Source organism: Notothenia rossii (assembly GCF_949606895.1).
Source record: "Notothenia rossii genome assembly, chromosome: 4".
Classification (NCBI taxonomy): Eukaryota; Metazoa; Chordata; class Actinopteri; order Perciformes; family Nototheniidae; genus Notothenia; species Notothenia rossii.
The window spans coordinates 23,878,937-23,893,754 of NC_136902.1; the positions used below are offsets into that span (position 1 = coordinate 23,878,937).

The following is a 14,818-nucleotide window of genomic DNA, read 5'->3' on the forward strand; positions in this document are numbered from 1 at the left end:
TCCACCAAAGTGTTGCACCAAATATTGAAATCTGTATTTAAGAAACAATTTATTGGCAGGCTCTTGAATCCAATTGGGATTCTTAATTAGTGAGTAAAGGCAGGTGCACTGGAATTGTCAACCACTTTCATTCAGAGCTAGCATGAGCAGTATCATAAATACACAATATGTTTGCTGCAGGTGCCTAATTAGAGCGATTAAAATCTAGGCCACTTCAGTTATATTTAGTTTATTTCCAATTAAATAAAAAGTTACAGTGATGAATCAATTAACTTACATCTATCACTTTTATCATTTTAGGGCATTGCATGAAGTTTAACCATTGAATCAATAATGCTTAAATAAAGGGTATTCAGAAACATCCTGACTGAATGTTGATGCATAGCTCGAGAAGGGTGTCTAAATTATTACCATATTCTTTGCTCATTATGCGGAAAATTGGGCTTGGGGCGTGTGTGAAAGCAGGAAGAACCTTTCCACATACTCTGTTGATGGTGTCACAGGGGAGATTGGGCTGAGCGCTTAGTGGAGCGCCCCTGGTGTGGTCTGGAGAAATGAAGAAGCTGGCATGTCTTATGTCATGCCTGCGGCTTGTGTGCTTAGATCAAAACACCATTAGTCTCTTTGTCTTGTGCCACTATTTGAGGTACAAGCTTGGCTAGGGAATATGTTGGCGCTTCCTTGACTCCCATGGTGTGCCATTTGGGAGGAATATAAACATTGGCATGCTCAAAAGCTAAGAAAAGTTTTAAGCTCATTGGTTATGTGAGCATAGAATCTTAGAAAGCAGGATGGTTGGAAGGAAGTTTATATCGTTTTGAGGTTTGCTTTTTCATGCCCTTTAAACGTTTAAAGTGCCGTTGAGTTCATTACTTACAGTCAGTACAAGCGGAAGTAAGGATCTTCAAAATACCTTTAGATGAAAAGTCAGATTTATTTTTTCCAAATTGTACTAGACACTACAAACATTTATTTTGGATTTGGATATTACACCTACACTTATCAAAGACCATGAAGTACTTAAAACATTCAAAAGAAAATCACTAGATACAAACTCACACTATCAATGAATACAATAATAATCTTAATTTCTCTCTTAAGGGTACGTTTTAATAATTAATTATGTGTAAAAAAACGTGAATACTTTAATCTGATTAGGACTTGATATCATCATCGGGGCCACTCTCCGCAGAGCTGCTTTGTGAATCTTTAAATCATGTGCGCAGTGAATCAATGTGCTGAGGACGAGGAAGACATTTCTCGTTCTCTACTACGAGTCTCAACTCGGGCACCAGCAGAAAATGAATTTTAAATGACGTGAGGCACTCAGAGCCGTGGAATGAACCTCACATGCAGGCAAACACTGATCGAGCCGGTGTCTGCAGATCAAGTGCAGTCACAGCTCAGGTGATTAAAGATGCAGCATTGTATGCCATTTTTCCCGGTCTTGTCTCATTCCTGCAGAGTGTGAGAGTCTCGCCTCATTCATGATTCAGAGCCTGGGGGTGTGTGGGTGTGTGTGCAGCGCTCATGCAATTTATCGTGAGTTTTATCTTCATCTGGACTCTTCAACCAAAGGGACCTGGAGTACCCCTCTATTAATACATTTTTGAGACTTGAAAAATTGATGGCAGCGGAGAAATCGGGTGTAGTGGAGAGGGTTGAATCAGCTGACATCACTGTCAGTTACTATGGCTGACTGAACTACAATCTGTGGTTTATCAACTCCAGCTGCTGCTGTCTGGGAAGAAGAGGAAAAGACGTGTCACTTTGACAACACTGACATTTGGTGAAGTGCTTTGTCTCCTCAATTCTGAGGCTCGCCTCAAAGCAGCTGCATTTCCTCAACAGTCAAACAAAAAGATGTGTTCAGATTTATATCCAAGCTTTATTCTGTTCTAGTACATGGCTTTGATTTCATGTCATTAGCTAAAGTCCCAGTACACTAGGGAATTCACTCTAACTGCCCTCTCATAGTGCAGGCTACAAGGAACTGATCCATTGATAGATAGTTGATATAAATAATAGTTAATGCATATCAACTTTTCCTGAAGCACGGATTTCCTGAGATCAAGTTTCTTTGCCTTGTTTGTCAGGCCAATAGTCCAACATCAAAAGATATCCAATTACATGAAATGAAACGGAACAAGCAGCAGATCAAAACATTTGACAGGCCTGAACGAGTGAATTATTGGCATTTTGACTGATTGATAAATGTGTTAAAATGTTACTCAATAATCCTCAAAGGAAAATGTGCTGTAATGTTGATGTCTTAAAAATCACCAGGAATGACAGTTATTATGGTAACTTGACATTTGAGTCTTTTACACAACTGTTACGGGAAATATTACCCACAGAGGATGAAGTCAGAGGCAAGATCTCTGAGCTGCACCTGACATTTTGCAGATCTCTGCTCATCACCGTGACTTGCTTCTAATTAAAATGTTTTGATCTTCCAACATCTATCACCGGCAGTTTGGCCCTCTTTCAGTAAACCAATGTCCGAGCATTTGAATTTGGTAGATACAATTTATATTCTTTAAAAAATTGTAAAGTACAAAATACACAACAAAGTACTTAAGCTGAAATGTCAGTTTCCTGGGGAGGAATATGAGGCGCTCAACAGAGATAATGTCGCCCATCACACGCTACAGTTAAATCATTACCCCAAAGAAATATAATTTGTATATGTGTGTCATTTATCGGATTGATATTTTGTGTGTTATTCTCCAGCTACATCATCTGCATTTGTGAAACGAGAGGCTGAATTCCTCAAATGTATCACATCGCTGTTGTATTACATTTAAATGCAGTTGAGTTACAAATTGGGTCAGGAAATAGGCTATGACATCACGTCATTCCGTCCTTGATCATATTACAATTTTCAACCACTGGCTTTTTTTCCCGTAGATATGAAGGAGGGTGAAACTTGAAAGGCGAAGTTTGAAAGCCTTCCCTATCATTAACTTTCATCTCAGGCTTTAAACAAATGAGAAAATCAATTTAGGATGAAAGTAAGTAATTGGTCTTGTCACTAACACTTAAGGTCACAAGGGTAATTCATTTTTACTGAAGAGGAAGTCAAATACTGCCATGGACACTCCCGGCTCCTCCAGCCACCATCTCAGTGCTGAGCGTCTTTGGATCAAAAGGCGGTCCTTTATCCCCCACTAACCTGCCGTCTGATGTCTCCTGTAGAGATCAAGAGACTGCTGTTAGACTCCAACAGATACTTGCTTTTATGAATGTGGTGTGTCAATGTTCACACGTCCCAGTCATGTTCGCTTTTGCTGCTGTTTTGTCAATTTGCAGCAACTGTTTTCCAAGCAACTTTTCCAAATAACATGGCATAATGTGAAGTTGGAATAAATTGTTTTGCTCAGTTTCTAGGCTCCTGTTTTTCATTTAAACAACATCGTGCAGAGTAATTTATTCAGCGCATCTCTCACAATTATTTCCTCAAAGGAGTAGCACTCCAAAAATATCCAGGAGCTCAAGAAAGGATTTCAAGTCTCTCTGTTTTATTATTAAAAACCAACATTTACTCATGGCATTTGCATCCTAATAACTGCAGGATAAGTTGGAGCTAGGATGACACTCTAAACCCAATCTCCATAATGAGATGTATAGGGGAACAGTGTTACCTTTTAATGGTTTAGTATACGCAGAAGGAAGAGAAGTGTAGGCGACTGAGACACAGCTGATATATTCACATAAGCATCAGCTCTGTCATGCCTTTCAGTGGTGTGAAGATAAGAGGCCTGCAGATAACTGAGAAACTATGAAAGTGTAATATTTCTGTTGTCTCTGCTTTTTGGCACAGGCCTTTTGATAGAGTATACTGTATGTTGCTATTAATTTTTTCCTCATTAATTTCAGCCTGCTGACTCTGCCATCAGTCAGTTAAATGTACCAGGGAGGGAGTCAGTCTGAGCAGAGACGATGGCTAATTTCCTCTCTTCATCCTCCTTCACTCCGTAACCAGCCTTTCACACGCAAACATGTATATGCTGCTTTATCATAAAGGATCATAGCTATCAAAGTATAGGGGCCGTTAGAGCATTTTCACAAATGAAACATCATTGTTTATCAGTGACGGGAGGAATTTGTCTCATTATCATTTCACAACCTTTTTTGGGGGGACTTCATTTGAGTCTTAGCAGGGATGAATTACGGTTAAGTCCTTGAGAAAAATCAATTGTGTGATTTTCTCCGGGGACCTAAATTGTTTTGGCCTCCGTACACTCATCTCTTTTTGTCAGAAATACATAATCCATCCTGCTCAGGCGACCTGGAGGAGCCAGGAAAGTTCTTTATAACATGTTATGGAAGTGTCTGACCACCAGCTTGCTCTTTGTTTTGTCTCAGCAGGTTTGAGAACAAGCAATCCCTTTATGCTTCTCTTGAAGACAGGATCCCTATTATGCAATGTTAAACACACTTAAGCAAACGCTACCACACAAGTGTTTATAAGTGCTTGTACAACTCCTTTTCTGAACACAGTCTGGATACAATCTATATCTGTGAGATCAAGAAACGGCTCTACCCCAATGTGACCTTGCTTTTGTTTTGTATATTACAAACATTGACCCCCTCCTCCTGTTGTTTTCTAATGGCCTTCCCCCTTATTCTCTTTTCATTTGACAGAAACACCGGGAAAGTGCCGAAAAGGACAAAGCCAGGAATCTACACACCTGTGATTTGATGTGAGCTTGTATTGACCTGAGGCTATTAAAATGGAGTTGCTATGGAAACTTCTACTTCTGCTTTCATTGGTGGAGTGTATGGCAGGTAAGGCTCCCAAGAATACTTTACTTTTTAAGTTGTTAGCAAAGGGGTTATGGATTGTTTGTTATAGATTTGTTGGTATAAAGAACAGATGGCATTACAATTTTAAATGGGAAAGTAAAGTTGTTATGATATAGAGCTCCTAAAGCTTTACTACAGTTATACAAACAGTAGGAAATGTTAACCTTATTGTCAGCTCAAGACAGCCAATCAATATTCCTTCAGTTGTGCTTAGCAGCTATACCTCTTTTTTTCCTGCCAGTGAATTACGTTGAAAGAAGAATAAGCCAGTCTTCTATCTCTGAGAGACGGTCCCTTTTTTAGTGGCTGAATGTGCAGTCATTCATTCTAAAGAGCCCCTCAATTGTTACCCTAATCGAGATTGCGCTGGCAGTCGTGCCGATATCTTGTCATTGATCTTGCTTTTAATGAGAGACCTAATTTTTCCTCCCTTACGAAATGTTCAGGGTCAAATGCTAGTTCTCTTCTGAATGTCAGAGTCTGAAGCTGAGAATAAGATGAATAAGGGTTTTGTCGCATGAGCACAGTTTCTTGAAGAATTAATAATCTTTCATGTTGCCTTGCTCCAAATCAGCAGCCCCTCCTCACAGCTGGACCAAAAATAATTAGAGTGTGTGCGTGCAAGCATGTGCGTGTGTGTGTTTGTAACGGTCATTGTGTGTGTGTACGACAACATCACGTTGGCACCTACATTTGCCTACATGGCAATTAGCACCACTTATCACTAAATCCAATACACATCGGTGGTTGTCTAATGAGGCTTTCCTCGGGGAACTGTGATTCACTATGGGATTAAGGATCTACGCCACATGTCTGAATCACATATTATGTCCTACTTAAGCATTCTGTTAAATATACAGACGAGCAAATGTCTTCGAAATCGGTGGAAATCCTGCCACAAACCTGACAGATTAGTGATCAGACAACAGGAGAGCATTAAAGTCTGCGCCGCACAGCCATAAACTGTACTCCTGCAATCCTGAGGTGCAGAAACTACATTCAGGGTTATTTATTTAAAACAAATTAGTGCTTAAAAAAGGAGCAGAGTGCAAACACTTTCTGGAAAGCATGGTGTTGCACAGCCCTTGCCTCACTCTCGAGGCGCACAGTCAAAGACACGGAGTAACCCAGCATTAATATTCAGTAAGGGGTTACATTACATATGCTCTGCTTGCAAGACAAGTATGGCGCAATATAACGATAGACCTCCAAAGCCTCTGTGTTCTGAATAGGACTTGATAAGCACTTTAGTATGCAGGCTTGCAATACCGGGTAGAGAAGCACAGTGTGAGGGAGTTAGATAGGTGCTCCTGGCTAGTTTATTTATCCAGACTTGGACGTTTTTTTTGTTAAACAGTAGGCATTGGCTGTGTGGGAGAGCAGTGGGGCCAAGGGGAAGTCATTCCCATAGTGAGTTCATCGAGAGTTAACCAGCTCTACACTATTCCTCCCACGGGGGGTCTGAACGGACAGAGACCGGGGCGTGTGCTGCATGTGTGTGTGAATGAGTTAGGAAGGTAGAGCAAGGGAGCAAGGGATCAAAGAAGAGGCATTGAGTTCGGGCTTATGCTTCCCCCCCCCCACACACACACACACACACACACACACACACACACACACACACACACACACACACACACACACACACACACACACACACACACACACACACACACACACGCACACACACGGCAAACCTCCTCGCAGAAAGCCACTTCCAGCATTAGATCAACAGTTCCTATCTCACAGAAGTGGTTTTATTCATACAGTCAGAACCATGTTGATAGATCACGGTCACCAAGAAAACTCAATTTATTCTGACAGATAAAGTCTATAAGGATTGGAGAACAATCGAGCAACATCTGTTAAATTAACTCACTACATTATTCAACAAAAACATTCAAATATATTATATTTAGATTTGGTAAAATCAAATCTAAAATATGCACCTTCTGTGCTCTTGCTATAGAACCACTTGCTAAAAACATAATTCATTTGATGCAAATATTGATTTAAACATTTTACAACAAGCTCAATGCGTCTTCCTTAAAATAATTGGCAGCAGCAATCAAACTAACATCTGTTGTTACAACTAAAGAGTTACAATTTAGCAGAATTGGAAACAGATTTTTTTTTAAATCAAGTTAGATTGCTGTTATGGCTTTAACCAGCAATCAGATGTCTTTTGCTTTCAGCAAAATTCAGAATTAATATGGGAGAAATGTTTCATGTTAAATGGGTGTCAACAGTTTCAGAGAAGTAATGCATTTTGGCTCCCTGTCTTTGTGTTTGATGTCTTGAAGAGGAGCTGCTCAAAGCTGTTGTCTACATGTTTTCTAAAGAGACACACTTTATTTATTTTATTTAGAACATTCTGGTCTTTGGTTTGATTACTTAAAAATGTATGATCAGTGGAAGCGGGATGCACGTGAGCTCAATTTTCAGTGTCAAAGCAAAGGGTGAATACTTATGTACATGTGATATTTCATTTAATTATTTTTAACACATTTGCAAAAAATTCTTTAAAAACGTTTTCGCTTTGTCATTATGGGGTATTGTTTGTGGGAAACTGAGAACACAAATGAATGTAATCCATTTAGAAATAAGGCTGTAACATAACAAAATGTGAAAAAAGTTAAGGGGTATGAATACTTTCCGGATGCACTGTAAACCCTAAAGTCTTGGTCATTTTAATTCCAAATTCCCTTTATGTCTTTGTTCGCCTTACAGTAACTTAGACTTTGGTTGGAGCTCTGTGGCAACAGACATTTATAACTCGTTTTGTTCAGCTAGATCAGGGGTGTCAAACTCATTTTAGCTCAGGGGCCACATGGAGGAAAATCTATTCCCAAGTGGGCCGGAGCGGTAAAATCATAGCATAATAACAAAAAAATGACGACAACTTCAGATTGTTTTCTTTGTTTAAGTTTAGTGAACTTTAGTGCAATAACAGTACAAGCACATTTAGACTTGGCGTATCAACAAAAAGCCATACAACAACATTAAGTCATATACTGGGAATGAACAAAATACAAAAACTCTTCTCAAATAACTAATTTGTCATTTTAACATATTAATCCTGTACTAACTCACCAAATGATTGAGACAAATTGAGGTAGAAGCTTTTCAAGAGGGTTGAGTTACTTACTTCCTGCCTTGTAGGCTACATTACTTATTGATAAATAAAAGCTGTGCAATGCATGAACAATTTCAACAAACCTAACTTATGAACTGAAGTTACTGTCATTATTACAGTAAATCACACACTGTTCACTTTCTTTCAATCTGCACAGAAGACAATCATTTTTTAGATAACTATATCAGGGTGCAGTGTCTTATGCAGCATTTTAAGTTGGGTTACCCACTGTTGTTTTTGCTCCTGAAACCTGGCATCTTTTAGCTTTCACAAGTGCATCAATATCAGGGGTCAAAGCCTGAGTGGCAGCCAATTTCAGGATGTCATTTAAGTGCTTGTGCGTGAGCCTTGAGCGCAGCTTTGTTTTATTGATGCTCATTACAGAGAAAACTTGCTCACAAATTTACGTGGTTCCAAACATGCACAACACTTTTGCAGCAAGGGCTGTCAAGTTGGGGTAACCTGGCAAAAGATACTGATAAAATGTGTCTAAGCCAGCTGCAGCAAATTTCCCCTTCAAATCTGAGTCACACTGCAAGTCTATTATTTCAAGTTGAATGTTGACGGGCAGATCAGAGGCATTCGCGGTGAATGGCGAGCAGAAAACTTTGAAGTCTTTCTCCAGTTCACCAAAAATCTGAAAGCGTTGCTCAAACTCCCGCAATAGTCCTATTAGTTTATCTTTGAACCGCTTCATGTCTGCGACATGTTGGGTATCGCACACATTTTTCAGACAAGGAAAGTGCGCTGCATCACCTCCCGCGAGCTGCGTCTCCCACAATGACAGCTTCAACTTGAACGCACATACGCTGTCATAATACTGCGTTACAACTTTGTTGCGCCCCTGCAGCATTGTGTTCAAGTTATTCAAGTGCTCTGTAACATCCACCATGAACGCAAGATCCTGCATCCATTCTTTGGACTTAAATTCTAACACTGGTCTGCCTTTTTGTTTCATGAATTGTTCAATTTCCTCTCGTAAATCAAAGAAACGCCTCAGCACAATGCCTCGGCTTAACCATCTTACCTCGGTGTGGTAAGGCAGGCCGTAGTTGTGGTCTTTATCTCTGAGAAGGTTGTCAAACTGACGGTGATTCAAGCCTCTTGATCGGATGAAATTAACAGTTTGGACGACCACCTTCATGACGTTATCCATCTTTAATGACTTGCAACACAATGCCTCCTGGTGCAAAATACAGTGAAAAGTCCAAAAATCACGTCCTCCATTTGCAGTCTGCACTTTTTCCCTGAATTTCGTCACAACACCTGCTTTTTTCCCGATCATTGAAGGCGCACCGTCTGTAGCCACGCTGACAGCGCGTGACCAGTCCACTCCGACTCTGTCCAGGGCACCCTCGAGTGTGTTGAAAATATCAGCCGCTGTCGTGGTATCCGTCATCGGCACCAACTCCACAAACTCCTCGGTTACGGTCAAAGTATCATCAACTCCGCGGATGAATATGGCCAGTTGCGCAACATCTGTAATGTCCGTGCTTTCATCAATTGCAACTGAAAACGCAATAAACGACTTAACTTTGCGCTTCAATTGGCTGTCCAAATCCTCCGAAAGATCAGAAATCCTGTGTGCAACTGTGTTTCTTGTCAGGCTGATATTTTCAAAAGCTTGACGCTTTTCAGGGCACACAATCTCTGCAGCTGTCAGCATGCATGTCTTCACAAATTCACCCTCGCTAAATGGTTTTGAAGCCACTGCAATTTCATTAGCAATAAGGTAGCTGGCTTTCACTGCAGCATCGCCGATTTCTCGGCTATGAGTAAACACAGACTGCTGTTTTTTCAGACCCGCCAGCAATTCCTTCACCTTTTCGCTTCTCTGTTTTCCTTTCAAGTTATCATATTTGTCGGCATGTTGAGTCTCATAGTGGCGACGAAGGTTATATTCTTTCAGCACTGAAACGTGCTGCGAACAAACCAAACACACGGGTTTCCCATTCACTTCCGTGAATAAATAGGAGGATGACCATTTTTCTTGGAAAACTCTGCACTCTGTGTCCACTTTTCTCTTTTTTGATAGCGACATTTTGGGGAGTGAGGAAGCCAAGCACGATAGACTGTAAACACAGGATTACTTCCTCAGCCCCGTTATACATAGTTTGCTCGCTTCACATAATTGCTATTGCGACACCCAGTGGACACATTTAGAACAGCAGTTTCTTTCATTGAAAAATTGCAGCTCTTTTTATTTTTTATACTTTCCAAAATCATCTCGCGGGCCGGATTAAACTTGTTCACGGGCCTGATCCGGCCCGCGGGCCGTACGTTTGACACCCCTGAGCTAGATAATCCCCACAATAAATTACATCAAGGTTACATGGCTGCGCATCACCAAGCTAAAACTAAATCACCAAACCAACACTAAGCTAAAGGAGAACTTGTGTCGGTGTGATGACGTTTAGTGGCTTATTTCGACACTAGTTAGCAACCACCGTTTTTACGACACATAGAAGCATCGATTACTGACGTATTTAATGTCGTAGAACGAAATATGAAAATCTTTTAAGCTTGTGTTATCTACAGAACTTATTTCAGGCTTCTAAACACACACTTGTTGAAATTCATTTGACTTCGAGACAAGGGAACCGGGATTTCTAAGCAATTTCTAGGTTTCAGGACTCATTCCTGCACCACTCTTTTACAGAGACCTGAAAACTGCATACATTTACATATGGTTATGCAAGTATAGTTTCAGGACTGACTCAAATAGATGTCAAATCATCCTTTAATATGACACAGACAGTGGTCACCCTTAATAAAAACTGACAAGACAAGAATTAGAGTTTTACCACCCCACTGTTCATTTGCAGCAGGTTTATATCTTAGCCAGTGGAAATGAAGCGCTGCTTCTGGCCAGCATTATAATAATCACCTAGAACTACTTTTACTTTGCTCTGTATTCCCCCTGTGTGCCTCCCAGAGACGACTGGAGTTTAAAATATTGACTTACCTCATTGATTCATCAGTACATGGCAAAGCCTTTTAGGAATCCTTAAGCAAGGATTTTATTGCATCTTTGAAGTTCTGTATATGTGAAGATGTGGAATATTCCCCAGAGTGTCTTACTCCCATAGCTGGCAGTATTTCCTTTCACTTCATAAAGGAATGAAAAATCACCCACTTTAAATGTGTTTCTGTGGCATTAATTATAGCTCAGTAATAATGAATCTGTACTGTTTATTACTTTTTGTAAATACATCACCATCAATTAAACATTATTATTAATTATGTATTTCTGTCGAGATAAATCTATTACCCTGGAGCACTGCTGTGAGCTGCTCTTATTAAGTTACTGGTCTGTGAAGATTACAACAAATTAATGTCAACATTTCACTTGTATTATCTTCGATGTAAGCGGAGACAGGACTGTAATTATGCTTTTATCACCAGATTAAAATGATGAAACATTTTATTTCAGCCTCACACTATTCTCTCACATATACACTAACTGAGATAGAGAGTGAGAGATTTTGGATGATATTTATTTATGAAATTTCTGTATCTCTATGAGATATTTACAATGAATTTACACTGCATTTTCCAAAAGTGAGGACTAATGGTCAAATCAAGCATTGTATACGGGACTGAGTTGGAAATATGTTCCAAACCATGATAAATGTTTCTATTAGTGCATAGCAGTTGGTAAGTGACAAATCACCTAACATTTCTTGAGGAGGTAATAGTTGCAATATTACTGCAATTAGATGACAAATGGCATTCTTAGAAGCAATGCATTGCTGGGTTTATGTAGAAATTTAACAGAGGAAACAACAAGAAATAGGTGCAATTTGCCATTCCCACATATGGGACTGGACATAATCAATTATGTGTGTCTGCAGCGAACATGGCATTGGGTACCCTGGATACAAGGGGTGTTATTGAATTATAGATGCATTTGCTTTGGTTAGCTTGAGAATCGTGTGACATGGTTGGATATTGGTTGGTAACGTGTGGGCCACCTTCTTCTTACTACCTACTGTGTTGCTAAAAATGTAATTAACTTCATAAACAATATTCTGCAGTACAGCACCGTATAGTCCTAGCAATAAAGAATGCTGGATCATATTTGTTTATATGTAATGCTATTTATTTGTACATGTTTCTTTATTTTGTTGCTACCTTATATTAGTACTGGAATCACCACACAGTATCCATCTCCTTTCAATATAAGAGCAGTTTTAAATCATTTTTACTGGTGTATTTTACTGTTGAATGTTAAAATATTGATGGAACCTTGGAAAACAAGTTTCACAGATATAATATTTAAAACAGATGTGATCGACTCCATACTTTGCTCAAAACAAGCCAAACCTTACTTCTGCTCCGGGGTAACATTTGCTGCCTCTGAATGAGAAACCTTAAATGTTTGCCTTATCGGCCTGGACAGAGGGGAAAGATGCTTTAAAAAGCAAGATTGGCTTTTTTATTTATTTGATGCATAAAACCCTGAGCTGAAACGAATGGATTTGGGACCTCACAAACGACCGATACCTCCCCCACAGCCAACTCCCCATGTGCCTGTTTATTCATGCTGAGGTAAGCTGGAGGAATTCATTTGCTGTCAGCTACTATTGAATTTGAGATTAGTTTTTATTTCAGTCTCCTAAACAGCTCCCTCTGCCTTCCACTTGTGCTTCGCTGCTGAATCTTGTGTTGTGTGAGGAGCCTCCGAAAACAGCTGCACATATCACCATCTGGCAGCAGGTGACAGATATGAGTGCAGGCGACCCATTTTATTTTTAAAGACCCCTTTCATAATGACCTCCATCTCGGTCCTGCAGCATTGTGCAATCAACTTCCTGTTAGGATTCTGGATCAGTGCACTCCTCTGATAGAGAGCTTTTTCAGGATTTTGCTTTCCTTGCTCTGGGGTGCTCAGAGTTGGACCTGCAATCAGATTCTGACACACAGGTTTAAACATGTCCCTTGACTTTCTTAGTTCCCTTAAGCAGTACACAATCTATCAACAGAAATGTCAATGTTATTTTAACATTTTAAAACATTTTAAACTTTTGGCAGAAGTATTTCTGTAGTAGTCTGGTTAAATCAAGGTTTGAATAAATTGTTATCTTTAGAATTGAATGCATGCCCCTTATCAATATTTGGCCACTTTCCTTTTGCTGTAACAATGTACATTTCCCCTCTGTGGGACTAATAACCGTATTGTTATTCTGATTCTGATCACTGCCACTAATATGTTTTTTTCTCTACAAAACAGGTCTCAGTGTGTTCAGCTTGTATCTCTAAGTCTGCTGTAGTGTGTCAAATTCCTGTGTTTGATTACCAGAAAGTCTGAAAAAGATTCTGCTTTTTCCTACCGTATCTTACATTCATTTCATGAATGCAAAAAAAGAGTTTCAGAGAGTTTGCATCAGGTTGAACTCAGCCCCCAGGCACAGCCCCCAGAGCCAAAATACCTTATTATTATTCTGGCACTCATTCACCATTAGAATAACTGTTTCCATGGTGCTGCCAAGATCGGGTCAGTTCATTGCTGCCATAAACTAGATAAACCAGGGTGGCAAACAAATATCTGTGTTGATTAGTCTCGTATTAATTGAATATTGAGTAAGGTTTGCAGCACACTTTTGGATTGATTAAGAGTGCAATAAACACCAAGGTTATGCAAAAATGTTCTCACAGACATGGTTCAGCACGATTAGGTTGTTTACTTGTGGGTGCAGCAGAGATACTGCCAGTTGTTCTGTTGGGCCGTTGTTTGTGCTTTAAGTGTGGCAGCAGCAGGGTGCCAGTGATAAGTGCAGGGTCCAACACATTAAATAAGCACCATGAAACGCTCACTGCGCTCCAAAAAACGTTTTACCACAGTCTTAATCAGCTGGTCATGAAAATAAATTGAGGAAGAGCCACTGCAGCGCATGTCTGCATTCATTTGTTAGAACACAAAACTGCTGTGACAATGAATCAACCATTTCACAGTCTTTAGACTTGTATGCATTCTGATACTATCAAAAAATAATTATTAATAACTAACTATAGTTACACAACTTGATGAAATCTTGTGGATGACCTAAATACTAAATCTGTAAGTGAAGAGAACATAGAAATGCTGTCATTTTACAATTAACTTTGTAAAAGGGGAAAATCATCCTGCTACTGAGCGAGTTATGCCTTCCAGCTGTGAAAGTGCTGTCATCATTTAATGACTCAAAGAATAATAGGATAATAAGAATAACCTTTATGGACTGGACATTTCTCATAAAATCCTGCTTTGCAATAACTTGCCCTGAAATGTGATTTCCCACTCTTCTCCTCTACATCCAAAAATATTTGTTTCTACTATCATTAGAGGCGATTGTGTGAGACTAATATCATGCAGTGTTGTTACTGTATGTGCGCATAAGCATTGTAGTATATCATTCTATATTCTTAAATTGTTATCCTCTGATGGAATACTTTTTTCCTAATCACTTAAAGCCATGTTGTGTATTCAGTTACTCCCTAAGCCTGGCTGTACATCATTAATGAAGACTATGCAACAGGATTCCCAAACACTAGATTGCGCACCATGCAATATCGCCTTTGGGCTGAGGTATTATTCAGGTAGGGGAACAAACTTATGTGTTGGAACAAGCCCAAAAATACTGTTCAGTTTGTATTCAATTAAATGAGTTATTACCAGATGAAATAAAACATCTCTTGATTTGGCTTTGAGTTCTGACTTGAAATTTTGCGAGTTCAAGTAATTATTAATAACTAAAAAGCTGGATTATGTTGTAGGGGCTGCCAGCTGAATTGGCCCAATTTGAGCATTCTTCAAAACGATGCTGAACGCAAATGTTTTTGACTTGATAACTGGAATCATTTATCAATGTAATAAGGCACAGTGATTCATCT

At 39.5% G+C, this 14,818-nt stretch overlaps 1 protein-coding gene across 1 annotated transcript in view; it reads left to right on the forward strand.

Moving 5' to 3' along the window:
- cntn3a.1 (contactin 3a, tandem duplicate 1) overlaps positions 1 to 14,818 on the forward strand; it is an 87,380-nt gene that overhangs the window by 3,399 nt on the left and 69,163 nt on the right. Inside the window, exon 2 of the mRNA XM_079675426.1 lies at positions 4,648 to 4,791. Coding sequence (XP_079531552.1) covers positions 4,737 to 4,791 — 55 coding nt within the window. The 5' untranslated portion in view covers positions 4,648 to 4,736. The remainder of the gene's footprint in view (positions 1 to 4,647; positions 4,792 to 14,818) is intronic.